This window comes from Cyprinodon variegatus, unplaced genomic scaffold (assembly GCF_000732505.1).
Source record: "Cyprinodon variegatus isolate N-32 unplaced genomic scaffold, C_variegatus-1.0 Scaffold464, whole genome shotgun sequence".
Taxonomy (NCBI): domain Eukaryota; kingdom Metazoa; phylum Chordata; class Actinopteri; order Cyprinodontiformes; family Cyprinodontidae; genus Cyprinodon; species Cyprinodon variegatus.
The window spans coordinates 245541-259958 of record NW_015150917.1 but is presented as its reverse complement, the minus strand read 5'-3'; the positions used below and the strand labels follow the sequence as shown (position 1 = coordinate 259958).

The 14418-nt window shown below is 37.4% G+C and overlaps 1 protein-coding gene across 2 annotated transcripts; it reads right to left on the bottom strand.

Annotated features, from left to right (window-relative positions):
- Window positions 1–2160: 2160 nt before the first annotated feature.
- cmc1 (C-x(9)-C motif containing 1) lies at window positions 2161–10614 on the bottom strand. Of its 2 annotated transcripts, none has more exons than XM_015389528.1 (4): window positions 10488–10614; window positions 10048–10137; window positions 3237–3327; window positions 2161–3119 (listed from the first exon to the last, which is right to left on the bottom strand). In XM_015389528.1, exons 1-4 carry the CDS (start codon window positions 10504–10506, stop codon window positions 2999–3001), a joined length of 321 nt encoding a protein of 106 aa, XP_015245014.1. In that variant the 5' UTR covers window positions 10507–10614; the 3' UTR covers window positions 2161–2998. The 2 variants fall into 2 exon arrangements, with proteins under 2 accessions (XP_015245014.1, XP_015245013.1); XM_015389527.1 differs by having other exon boundaries at window positions 2162–3119; window positions 10048–10140; window positions 10488–10601.
- Window positions 10615–14418: the final 3804 nt, after the last annotated feature.

Below are 14418 nucleotides of genomic sequence, written 5' to 3'. Positions count from 1 at the left end.
GGCATGAATGTAAAGGCTTTTTTAGTGCGTTTAATTCATTTCATGCTTTGAAACACTGTAAAGGCTGAAAGTGGTTTACTTCTCTTACTTTAAACATGTTTAATGCTATAACTTAATGATGATATTTGCCCTTTAATATCTGATAAAAGCTTAGATGAGCTTTGTGAATATTTTGAAAAATAGAAAGTGTATAATTTTAGCACTGTGCTAATGTTAATGTTGCTGTTTAAATTAAAAGACAGGTGTGGAGGCGATTTTTATGGGACAGATGAGATTTAAAAGGTGTACAAATGCTGACATGGGAATACCCAAACCAGAATGTGCATATCTGTATAAATGTAAATGGTGGGCTTCAGTATTTTTGCCATATGTGATTCTGCACTCCATTATTCTTTTTTTTTTACTGCTGTTTCCTCCCTGGATACCACTTCTAATTTGATTGAGAAAAAAAGGGCACAAATGCCCAAACTGTTAAAAAGATTGCTTTTCTTTGATTTTTTGCTATTTTGGTTCCTTAATTTTTAATGAAATGTTGTTTTACAGCTGTACTTTCATACTTCTGGAAACAATTTGCAAACCAAAATGCAATGTATAGTAGATATTGATTATATTTTAGACTTACCGCACTTCAGACTGTTTGTAAATATAATTAAATAAAGAAGCTGTGTTAGCAGCAGGCACTGGTGAGTTAAGCTGCTACTATGCTGAAGACATCTAAAGACATAAAAGGTGTCCTTTTTTAAATAATGCTTCATGTTTATACCTTTCATTCTGTCAAAGAAATTTCGTTGTAGAACTGCATCTCTAATGAGATATTGAATGTATGAAAGCTCAACTCTGCACTCTTTAGGTGCATGAACCCTACCACACAGTAATACCACATTGTGCAATTTCTACACGTGGCCATTGACAATTTTGCAGCACTCTTACTGTAGTCATGTTCTTACCTCCTTACAAGGAAGTAAATTTCTCAGAAAGATCACAGAAATGTATATTGCTTTTCTACCACATTTATACATACATTAGGATTTTAAGTGTCAAAACAAAACAAAGCACAGAATTGTTGTAAATGAAAAATTATCCATAGTTTTAATTTGTATTCATCCTTTTCGAGTCAATACTAGAACTGCCTTTTTTTTCTTGAAGGAATATATCTGCTGTTTTTACGAGAGGGACTCAAATATTCTGTTCAGCTTTGCAAAATGTTGCTTAGGCTCCACTTGGGTTGTTGGACAGCAGCAATTTTCAGCTCTTCCCACCGATTTCTTGATTGAATTTAGGTCTTGACTTTCACCACTTGATCATGCTTTGTTGTTAATCGTACATTTTTACCATCTGAGCTTTAGATCTCTGAAGTTTATACAGATTTACTGTCAACCATCAGCTGATTCTCTATTGCTCATATTGCCCAGCATTTCTATACAGTTGACTTATAAGTATACCAGTACTTAATAAGTAATATTTTTAAAGTTTGACATTGATTTCAAGTCCCACTCTATAATAGACTTAGATATATCTTAGTAAGCTGTGTAAAAATAAAAAAAAAATTACCTTTCTTAGTTTTTTTCAAAAGAATTAAGACAAGCATAACATACAAGAGTAAAGCACTACAGCCAGGGAAGTTGAAACATGTTACACTGATAAGTTATGGGTAGATTCAGTTCATGAAATTCTGTCTTGGAGTCTCTGATACAATCAACATGTTTAGTCACTTTTACTTGTTTTTTCTTTCCGGTTTTGTGTCCATTTTCAAACTTCCCTTCAGTCCATCTTTAAGTACCGGTAATAGTGGGCCAAGAAATGCATAGGGCTTTTTTATTAGATTCATTTACCAAATTGAAGTGCTGCGTTGCATTAGGTTGTGTTTTTTATACACCATGAGTCTCATTTTAGGTTAGCAATGGTTCACAATAAATCATTAAGCAATACAAATATTTCTTTAATCAAAGATTGTTATTCAGTATCAGTTCAGCACTTTTGGTTCCTTTAAAACTTTGAGCAATCTGTCCAAGTACTAATGTAAAAATATCTTGGGTTTCTTGACATTCAAATAATTTCCTTTAGGATTTTCTGTCTTTATGTCCAAGACCAACTTTGTTTTATTTTATAGCAAATACACAATTTAAACTATTATTTTTCCAAATTCTATTTTTATTGACATATCACAACAATCAAAACAATTCTTATACTTGATTTTAAAGTAATGTCAGATAATCAGCTGAACCCACATTCCAAGTTCCAGAGAATGAAACACCTATTTAAATAACAGATTTGGAATATTACAAAGGGATTTGTAATATTGATAAACTAAATAAAATATGAGATCATCTCACCTTAGCATGTGGAGTTTACCAAGAATAGTACATTCAAGTACCTTTTTCTAAAGCAAATTTTTTTTTTTTTTTTACCAGAGTAATGAAAACTCAAACTCTGCTCAGGTCAGACTGATTTATGATCATTGTTTCTTTAAGTTTTTAATCCCATCAAACCTGCTGACACTTCTTTCTGAAGAACTTTCTGCAGCCATAATATATTATTTTACCAATTATTTTTATGGAAAACATTTTATTGTTTTATATAGATTAAAAGGAGTTGTTTCAAGCTTTTCACTTGATTATATTCAAATATTCTGGTCATTTTTAAAAGCTACGAGGCCAAAACAATAAAGCAAAGATCTTGATACTGCTCATGCAGTTAAATCAAACCAAATGCCTCCAATTAGTTAAGCATCCAGCCAAGCGCTGTAGTCTGAAATCCATCAGGAGTGACGATGACTTCTCCATGGAACCCCTTCTTCCCTTTCAGACGTGGACGGGTCAGGAAGTAGCATCACTTGAACATTAGCTGCTCTTGAAAACCAAATAATTGCTAAATAGCTCAAAGACTTTCACATAACAGTCTTGTAAGTGTATAAAGAATCAACTTGGCCAGACTGTCTCTTTATTATACAGAGTTTAGGTCTGGAACCACAATGATAGACATCTGGTTGTTGTACATATTACATGCTGGTTGGAAGTTTCTGGGTTCTGTTCTTGGCAGGGATTCCAGTCCTCTCAAATTCCTGTTTCTCTTGAATGTACAGTCGCTTGCATTCTTCAAAAAAATTTGGATCCTGATAGCTGGTGGAGGACAGAAGGTACAGAATCAGCAGCCTGACAAGCAATCGGAGGAGTTTAGGAATACTGAGATATAACAGGGAACAGTGGTTGTAGTAGTGGGCAGTTCAAAATACTCACTGCTGTGTCAGGCAGTCCTTCAGCGCTGAGTTTTGCTCCTGACACTTAAACACCATTAAGAAGCCGGACTCTTTGCAGCAGCTGTTGAAGGCTGGAGGGAGAAGAAGATGTTAAGAAAACAACAAATAGTAGAAACCCATAAACCAACAGGCCAAATATTAAAGGAAAGCATTTTGTTCTCCAGTAAAAGCATCAATGCACTCTTATAAATGTAACCAAATTCCCATACATTACATTTGATATAAAACTATTTACTTTGTCAAAGAACCTGCAGTGTACTTTTCCTCTTAAGGTTTACACACATCAGTAAAAAAATTGAACTGAAGCACAGCAAAAAAAAAAAAATAAATTAATACAAATATCAAATCAAAGTTTATGCCTGTAAGATGCTTTGATTAAAATTATATAGATCTCCTCATTGCACTGACCTAAAGAGAGTTGTACAAAATGTGTACAACTTATGGTGACGTTATTCTTCACAACTAACCAACGCTTGACTATAGACAATATTTAGGGTCTTGGCTGCTACAATTTCCACCAGATCTGGGTGTAAAGGACAGAGAATGTTAATCCTACAGGGCAAAAAAAAAAAAAAAACATAGCCAATCTAATACTGCTTCAGAACAGCCCTTTGCAATGGGAAAATTGCACATTAAAACAGTGATCATTAGGATTCTAAATATTGTGCAGCTCTGATTTGATCCATAATCAAGCAGCCCTAGATGACACTTAAGCAAGTCCTTCAGGGATGCAGCACAGCTAATGTCAGCCTCCTCTCAGCTGACATTAAAGCCGACTGGAAGGTGTGGAAGAGCGAGTCTTCACCTTGTTAGCAAGTTGTTTCTCCGGGGTTTAATTGAGAGGACTGCCCTCACATCTTATCACTGTATGGTTATCAGACACTTTCATCAGGATGCAAATGTTAACAAAAAAAGCAAAGAAAAAAAAAATCATAGCTGAAAAACCAATTTAGAGAAGCAGAGGAGCGCGACTAATCTAATCAAGCGACGCCTCATCCCGTCCCGTGGCTCTGATGGAGGCTGCCGAGGGTTTCTTCTCTGACCGCAAAGCAGCAACTACAGTCACAAAGCTAAAGGCTAGTTTATTGTCAGAGGAAGATGATCTGAACAAACGTGCAAAGACACCTTCACAACTGACTGCTGGGGTTCACAGTTATTGAGACAAAAATAGTTGTGTGGCAGTTGGTGTGAAGTTGAAGCAACACATTTGGGAGCTTAAAAAAAAAAAAAAGATTAAATGATTCCTAAAAATGAATGAAATGTTTAATTATTTATTGAGTACGCTAAATGACTGGTGAAGCAAGGTGGAGGTTGTGTTATACTGTGGGCCTGGCATTAAAAGCTTTTTGAAAGGCACTAAGATGAGTCATTTTTACTATATTGGCAGAGGCATTTGTATCAGCATATTATGACATGGACTCTAATAAGATTCCAGGCTATTTAGGATTTTAAAAAATCCACAGAAAAACTTTTTTTTTTTTTTTTTTACCTTTTGTTTATTTTGCTGAATACATTAACCTCTCTATTTAGGGTTGCCATTGGCTGTAAAGTGTTCCAGGTACTGCATAAACAAAACTAAAGATTTTAAGACAGATTTACCTACTGGAATTAAAATTAAATGCAGAGAAAATATCTTTTTTTTCTCTATGATTTTAATATTTCAGGGGAAAAAAGGTAAGAATATAAAATTAATTAACATAAAACATCCAAATAGCAATGGCTGATAGAAAGAAACTAAAATTGTGCAGCCTGGATGATTTATTTTTTTTTTTTACACGAGAGAGAACTGACGTGAATCATCAACAGTGGGAACAATCATATCACGTCTCTCTACAAAAGAATCTGTAGAGGTCAGTGGGACTTGTCTGAAGTGCAAGCTGCAGAGGCATACATGCAGAAACAGATAACACAGGAAAACATACTTGTTACTTGTGTTTTTCATTTTTTTTCTCCTTTCTATATTTCAAACAGACAAATTCAGAAGCTAAGAGAAGACAAAAAAAAGAGCACGAGAGGGCGGAGGATGAAGGTGTGAAGAATGAGTGAGAAGAGAAGCTTGTAATGTAATGGGGGTTTCCACTCACACGCAGCCACTGTCTGTCCCATCACCTCCGCCTGTGCATGTGCACGGACTCCCTCTGAGAGCAGCACCGCGCCAGCTCATGCAGGCTGTCGTCGGATTTCTACAAACCACAGTATAACAGTCCCTATGTGTTTGATGTGTTGCTGCAGGCGAGTGGGCACACAACAGCAAGGCTGTGGCCACTACTCCTATGCTGACACAAGGTTAACAGCTGCCAGGTGAACTGGCTAAACTCTCAACTGAGGAAGCTGTAGGTGACCCGGGATGCATTGGCTTGTTTTGAGCAGCCACCACAAAGGCCTTAGGCCCCGTCCACACGAAGTCAAACCCTGGCCTAAACGCACAAATTTTTCACCAAACCAGCCTCTCATCCACACGAAGCCGGCGTTTCGGGGTTCTGTAAACGATCTTTTTTTTTATTAAGCCTTCAGAGTGGGAAGATTTTTAAAACGCCGTTTTCGCGTTTCCATCTTTAAGCTCTAACCGCATATTTTTTTTTACAAGCATGCGTCATAGCGTCGCCTCTAAACACGCATGCGCGACACAGTATCACAACAACAATGGCGCCGTACTGTGTTGAATGGTTGCTGCTCATGCTACTCACCCTGCTGTCGGGCTTACAACAGAATCTTCTTCTTCTGGAATATCTCCAGGAAGAACAGAGCAATATCGACGACATAGTTCAGCACCTGAATTTGACTGAACCACGAAAATGGACCCGCAGGGCAACCATGTATAAATATTAGTGCGCATGCCCAACATTTCGTCGCCTATTTTTGCTTTGGCACCACAGCGCCACTTACAGGCCTGGCATACATTTTGCAGCGTTTTCATGCATTCGTGTGGACGCTCACATTTATTTTACGTCTCCGTCTTTACGACAAACGTTCTGGAAAATATTAGCGTTTCGTGTAGCGTTTTGACTTCGTGTGGACGGGGCCTTAGAGCTGTTTCATAAAATCAGAATGTAGGAGTCCAGGGTAAGAGATAAAGCCAGGCTTGAGCTTGCATGATTAGTGTATCCTGGCTTTCACAAGCACAGCTGATTATGATGATTGCAGTTGAGCAAAAACCTGTTAATCAGCTTTCAGTTAAATCAGCTGTGCTTGAGCAAGGAAACCTCTAAAACCTGCTGGAGGCGGCCCTCGAGGACCCACTTTGGGGATGCCTGGTTTAAATACTTCTTGAAGGAAAGGGATTTTTATGTGTCGACAGAGAACTTTAAACCAAACAAAAATTATATTAATCACATTGGGGGGTTCCTCAAGACTCCATTTCAGTACCCCTCCTTTTCTTTCTTTTTTTTCGAGATTTTGCGGCACTAGTGGCTCACTTTTTTGACAGTAGGCTGACAGGAAAGGGGGTATGAGAGAGAGGGAAGAGACGTGCAGCAAAGGACCGGATTCGAACCCGGGTCGGCCGCGGCGAGGATTAAGGCCTCCGTACATGGGTCGTGTGCGCTAACCACTGTGCCACCTGCACGCCCAGTGCCCCTCCTTTTCAACAAATGAATTCTCCACATCCCTCGGATTATAGCAAACAGGATCAGTCACCATAACCAAGTAGACATACAGCTTTACATCACAATGTCACTGCGTGACTATGAACCCATCAGAGAGTTGGATAGATATTTAGAACAGATCCATATATGGATGCGACATAATTGTCTCCAACGGAATAAAAAAAAAAACTTAAGTAATAATATTTTGACGAAAGGAGGTGAGATCCAGAATTAGCTCACAGCTTCAGCTACTACAGCTAGAAACCACTGATTATGGTCAAACTCTTCATGTCATAATGGACTAAACAGTAGAGATGCACCTATCCAATACCTGGATCCAATATTGACTAATTAGCTGGATCGGTTATTGGTGATTTGATATCAAATATCCAATCCAGTGAACTTTATATGGAATTGTTATTCATTTCTTTTTGTTACTCATTTGTTAATAAATAATATAACGTTCACATATATCTGTATTTATTTGTTACATTTTTTATTTTTTTTTTAGTAAAGGCTAAAGCCTCCATTCACATGGCAAGATATATGGTTCATTTACTCACCAGTTGAATCAGATCTGTATCTGATAGAAGCCGATACAGAGGCAGCCCATATATCATAATGTATTGGAAAAGACTGGACTGGTGCATCTCTACATAGAGATAGTTACAAAATCAGCCTTTTACCACCTGAAGAACATTTCCAGGATCAAAGGACTCGTGTCCAAGCTGGACCTAGAAAACCTCATCTATGCATTTATCTTTGCTATAATTTGCTATATCTTTTGCTTCCTACAGAAAGGCTTTGGTTGAGTAAAGCGCTGTAGGTACCAGATCTGCTCGGGTCCTGCGCATTCCAGTGACGTTGCGCTACATGAATGGCTGAACAAATTGCACATGATGTAAAACATATTTGTTGCCCAGACAACGATAATAACATCACGCAGCGTCCTTTAGCGTGTTGAATGACCAATGAAGTTTTACCTGATCAATAACAACACTGAAAAACAAATCTGGTTTTGGTGAACAAAGTAACTGCAAGACTCTGTTATGAAGGGGGAGAGCTGGGTAGCGCTGTAGCTAGCTGTGCTCAGTAGCTAACAGGTTAGTCTCTTTTAGCACAGGCAGTTAGCCATATTAAGCTACACTACTTTTGAATTTGTATCAAAAACAACCGCTCGTTTTCTACATGTAGAATAACGAAAGCCATTTTTTAGGATGTTCCATTTGTGCTTTCCTGCCATCAGATCTTAATAAAAAGAATAAAAATAAATGTGACATTTTGTGTCACCTTGTTACCGTAAATGGTAGAGCTCAGTCTGTCTAAGAAAGGCAGTACTTTCCTTCAAGACTGACAATTATTGTTTTCTACTTTCGGCTACTTTAGATCGCCAATGAAATGTAAAATAATAGCAAATATAAGTAATAATATGATGAAACTCCAAAAGATATTTTATCCTTAAGAAACGGGTGCAATCCAGTTTGTCCAAGGGGAGTTGCCATATGTTGACGTCATAAGAAGGGGCCGGGCCCCAAGCAGATCTAACCACCCGAGCAGATCTGGTACCTACTATAGCCTGATAAACCAGACTAAATATGAGATTAAATGTGTAATTTAGTCTGGCCCGGATGAATGAGACATCAGAAGATTGTTGATGAGAACAACCTATTTCAAACCATGTCTATGCCTATTGGCCAACGCTCTGACCAATGAGTGCAACCGAATGTGACGTAGGAAGCGCTGGAGAAAGCTGGTGGGGGAGTGTAAACAAACAACAACAGTCAAAACACATCTCTGTGTTGTGATTGGCCCGCCAGTTCTAGGGCCTGGGGCACTGATTGAGGCTAGACCACTCACAGGCAAAAATTATTTTGGCCGCTGGCGGGTGGGGCTAGTTTACTAGACTAAGTACCTCTTTTTGTCAGGGTTATTTTCCAGGGTTTGATTTACGCTAAGATGAGCTTGTTTAGATTGACTTGGTTGGTTTATTTTATTTTGGTTTGCTTAGTTTAACGCTGTACATTGCCCCAAATTCGAACTGACATGAAGATTTTACTGACTCCACAAGCTACCATTTATAAATCCTTTTCTTGCCCCCTCTAAAAAAAAAGTCTGAGGCTTTACATAAAACATAGAATTAAATGCAATGTTGGATTGATAGTTTGTAGACATGTCTGAAGGTTACAACTAACCATAAAGGAATTTCATGTTTATTCCAACTAAAGTTATAGTGATAATTTATAGTGTCCAACTGAAGGCCAGAGATTATTCCAATTGAGAAACAGTTTGGAAGTGAAAGGTTTTGTTGATAAGAAGCAGGGCGTTTAACCTCCATAACCTGGGGTTCATCTCCAATAACATTAATGAAGAGATGCAAACAGCTGGTAAGAAGATTTATTTTAATCAGGGTTTATATAGGAATGAGTAATTTAATGGTTTTCAATGGTCTTTTAATGCTCTTAGAAACAATTTAATGCCATAAACAAGTACCCATGACTCTCATATATATATATATATATATATATATATATATATATATATATATAAAAACACGGCAAAATCCTTTGTCATCTTTTCCGGCAACAGGCTGCAGCTGTGTTCCGAATTCCTTGTCTTCCTGCACTTTTGTTGAAATTTGCATTTTCCCATTCCCTAGCCTTTTCTCCGCCTCAAGCTTCTTTTCCGAATATACAGCTTTACGATCAACCAGAAGCAGATCCCCACAAACATGCAAAACCAGTTATATCTGAAGAAATAGTTTTTTATAAACCTTTTCTTTTCTTTTTTTAAAGCATTTTGAATGCCACAATAATCACATTTAATGGATTTTAATTCCAATTAAGGCCTTAATTTAAAAAATAATAATGTAATAACTTTTAATGATTTTTAATGACCCACAGAAACCCTGTTAATGGTGCAGATTATAGAGAAGGGCATAAATCATACTGCACATGCTTTTCTTTGATGGATTTGGATACATTTAGATCAGAATCTTCCAGTGGTGTGAATTCTTTTTAACCTATAGCTGCATTTATTCCAGAGGAAAATGCATGACTGGTTATTTTCTGTTTGCACCAACAGTTATAAAAGTATTCGGTGTATACAAAATTCGGTGTAATTTCCACAGTACCTTAATGTATGAAAAGGACAACTGATTTTGTTCTAAATGCAGACAGATCAGTTGTTCTGTCTCTCATGAACACAAACCTTCCACTCTGTCAGCACAGCGCTCCTTGGCTTTCTCCCTCATCAGTTTGGGGATCAGGACATCTTTCTCCACGTGCCTCAGAGGGATTTCTTCTGGCATTGCAGTGAAAAACAAATGAGAAGCAACCCAGTCAGATTAATAAACAGTGGTATAAGTATCTGTTCAATATACGACAAAACTGGAGCACCTTTATCGTCATAGAAACCAGTTATGCTCGAACTAAATCATAAATGTGCATAATAAAAAATAGGTATTAATGTTTTGAACAAGGGAACGTATCAACATGAGCAGAAAGTGATAAATATTAATATGCTAACGTAGCTGTAGCAGTCAGAGCTTCAGGTTTCATTATCTACAAATACCACTTGACGTATTTACTTTTCAAAAATACCGCTATGTTCTTCAAGCAAATTACTAAATGCATTAAAAAATATATTACCGGTATTTGTTGACTCCATCTTTGCAGGGTTCTCAAAACATTACAAAACTGCACCAATGTGACCTAACTCACGTACGGTCAAACACTTCCGCTGACGTCATTTCGTAGTTTATTGACTACAAATCCCATAGACGCATGGGGCTGGTAAACCGGAAAACGAGAAAGGGTATTGAAAAAAATACGATAGCGGATGAGGGCCATTTGGTATAATGTCCATAAGTTAGAATTTCCTTTTTTTTTCTCAGAACTCTAATTTTATTTCTCATAGATTTTACTTAGGTTTCAGCATTCTGAATGTAATCACAAAATTCTCTCATTTTCTTTAGAACTCTCTTATCTCAGTACCTCCTCATGGAAAATATATTTGTAACTTATTTCAAGTTTTTTGTCGTCCATTAAATTAGTTAATTGCTTAGCCTACTGAGACTGTCATTTTCATAAATAAATTAATTCAAGTTAAGAAGTTCGATATTTTATTTTCTCTTTTCATTTTCAAGGGTTTTTTTAAGTTAATTGAGATCCTGTGGGGGAAAAAAGCATAAAGTATGATCAAACAAACCCATCTAAATCTTATTTTATAGCATTTTTATTCTGTTTTAATAAAAATTGCTTTATCCTAAAATGAAATAAAAAATGTGCTATTATTCTAAGTATAATCAGATACATTGCTGGAAATGTGAATGCTTTACTGTGCTTGTTTGTCCTCTAATGCCATCTGTACCAAGTGGCTATATACAGGTACAGTATATATGATGGATCTTCCATAGCAGTTTGCCTTACATATCGCTATAGAAGATGCAGGGGCCTCTTACCAGAACACTGGTAATCTCCAAACAATCTTGGCTCTTATTAGCTTAATAGCAGTAGAAGTGGAGGAGTGTGAATTCACCTGGACAATAAATTTGATTGGAGAAACAACTGTGAGGTTGTTTGCAGAAAGGAATAGAGCAGACTTTACTTCCCCGGGAAGCTTGGGTTCTTCAGTGTTTGCAACAAGATAATAATAATAATTGAACTTTATTGATCTCACATTGGAGAAATTTACTGCTGCATTTAACCCATCTCCTTGGGGAGCAGTGGGCTGCCATTGTGTGGCACCTGGGGAGCAATGTGGAGGTTAAGGGTCTTGTCCAGGGACCCAGAGTGGCAGTCTGCGGTAGTGGGGCTTGGCCTCAAAACCTCTGGATATCAAGGCCAATGCTCTAACCACTAGAGCACCCCTCCCCTAATTATGCTGCATATGTGGAAAAGGTGATCTCTTCTGCCATCATCTGCTGGGGTAACACTATCAGATCACATGACTTAAAGAAGCTCATCAAGGTGATGAGCTTCTTAAAATTAAGAAAATGATGGAACACAGTGACTACCCTCTTCCTCAGTCTGTTAAACAATGCTAGAATGTCATCAGTCAAAAGCTTCTCCAAGCTTTAAATGTAACTTGTCTTGTTCCCTTGGCAAAGTGTCTCACCTCCTCATTCAAGAACAAAGCACTTATTTAGAAAAAAAATAATTATTTAGATTCCAATTTTTCTACTCCTGTACACTTATTTTGATTTATTCCTTAGTTGTTTTTCTAACTTTATGTTTTTCCTGTTTCCTTGTCACAGTAGCTTCATTCTTCATGGTGCTCTGATGAGCTGCAATACCATGCTGGAGGGAGGCAACAGCTAAGCTGCTGCCTTCAACTACTTCAATAATATCTAGCCTTGGGCCTGTTTTTCACTGCTTATTTCTATCCTAGACATCGCTACGGTCTCAGCTTTGACTATAACTAACAGTATTTGCTCTCTCACAGCCTTTTGACATGAAAACCGGCTCAGACTGTCTAACTATTTCTTTCCTACACAGACCCACCTCTGGAGCTAGTTTACCATTACCTTCTCTAATAGAGAGTATTCATGGATTGGTGCTTCTATGTTCCTTTTATGTCTCTGCTTTTGTTTTTTAACCCCCAGTCAGCCTTGGCAGAAGGCTGCTCACAGTGAGTTTGGTTCTGCTAAAAGTTTATTCCTATTTGAAGGAAGTTTTTCTGTCCACTTTTGCTGCATGCATGCTTGGTGTTAGGATTTCTGTATAGTCAATAACATAGTGCAAGTAAATGTGCAATGTTACTACGTTCATCCAAGAAAAACAAATCTTTCAAAGTTAATGGGCCTCATGCTAAGCATTCACATTTACAGATTCTTTCTTAAATGGTTTGTACGAGTGATTTCAGAGAAAATGCAGCATTCCCAATTTTATGCCCAATTTTTATCTTCTCTCAGGTACAAACAAATTTGCTTAAGAAAGTGCTCCAGATTCGAAGTAGGAGTCTTGTGCAATCAGTGAGCTGAGCTGTTATCCAAACCTATTTTTTCACTAAATGGGTACATTTGTTGTTACGTAGAAGAAATTGTCAATTTATTTAGGCTACATTATGTGTTATGCATCTCTCCTTTTATGTATTACATTTTAATTCGCTGATGACAGAACCATCGGTCACCGCCCCTGCAGTTGACATGTCAGTATCCAGGGAAAACTGTTTTAATTTGTTGTTATTTCCTCAAAAGAAAGAACATTCAGAGATCAAACTACTATGAAAATAACATCTGAATCAGAAAATGAATTAAAAGTTAAAAATAAAGTTCAGCAACCTGCTGCTTGAAACTCCTCTAACAGCAGCACTTGAATTCAATTTACTCCCTGCGCCTGTTATTACATAAAATGTGGAATGTTTGAGTCTGGGTCTGAATTAGTAAAATAAGAGTTTGGCCGTCAACATTTTTGTTAATGCATTGTATGAGAGAGATGGGGAGTACAAAGAAGGGATGACAGAGGTGGCCTGGAGCTTTTAAGTGCAAGTGTGTGTGTTTATTAAAAGGACATTTAGCAGAATGGCAAGTCGTGTTGGTTGATGGTGAACTCTTATTAAGCATTTATATCATATGCTGCAACTCTTTCCTCCAACAGTAGTTTTTTTTGACTATTTAAGAATCATATCTTCCTCTTGTCTCAATTTTTTAACTCACTTGTTACCATTTGTTTTATTAAACTAGATTGTAACCCAACAAACCAAACAATCTATCGACCAGCCGATCAATCATTCAATCAATCAATCAATCAATCAATCAATCAATCAATCAATCAATCAATCAATCAATCAATCAATCAATTCCAAATGAAATTGAGAAGATAAACAAAAACACACCCTCCATTGTGGAAAAGCATTAATGTTTAAATGTGCTCTTTATCAGACTAAAATAATTTTTGATCCAACCTTGAGTAAAGAAATAAAATCACTGCAGTTTTCACCTGTCTAGTTCACTGAAAAGTTTCAGAAATAAATTAAGCAATTTTGAATCAGTTTTTAGCCAACAACATAAAATGATAGCAAAAATGGTAAGTCAACTGCCACCCGCAAGGTGTTGGAACCACATAAGCGCCATAGGCCTGACCACAGTCAGCTCTGTGGCGGACATGCTGTCTGGATCCCATGCAAGGAGGACCCACCTGTTTAATCAAAGAGACAGGTAGACGGTTTCAGACAAACACACCTTGCAGCGAAGTGTTCACACATTATTCTTTAGAGGTTGTAGACAACGTTGAGAAACAGGTGTAAACTGCATCGAAACCACACACTTACGGTGAATGCCTAAAAAACTCGCATTCACCCACACACTACAGAAGAGGCAATGTAGCAAATCTATTACTAGTCCGCCTCAAGTTCTCACAGATTTCTGCATTATAGGGTTGAAACTGCTATCTCCTCTGTAGAGGCCAGTTCTCTCATCTGCAAATCAAAAGGCAGAAAGAGCAAAAAAACAAGCTTTCTACAGAGAAAAAAAATAAAAGAGAGACCACAAGCCATCACCTTTATGTGCTTGACTTTTGTTTTTCACAGGACACACTCAGACATGCAGACATTTCAACACAAGTCTCCCCTAGTCCAGAA

What these genes read in the sequence shown, in the direction of transcription:
- cmc1 (XM_015389527.1), bottom strand. An exon ending in CTGTGCTGACAGAGTGGAAG is followed by an intron (nt 3,328 to 10,047) that starts GTTTGTGTTCAT and finishes TTCTCCCTCCAG; the next exon opens with CCTTCAACAGCTGCTGCAAA. An exon ending in AAGGACTGCCTGACACAGCA is followed by an intron (nt 3,120 to 3,236) that starts GTGAGTATTTTG and finishes GTCCTCCACCAG; the next exon opens with CTATCAGGATCCAAATTTTT.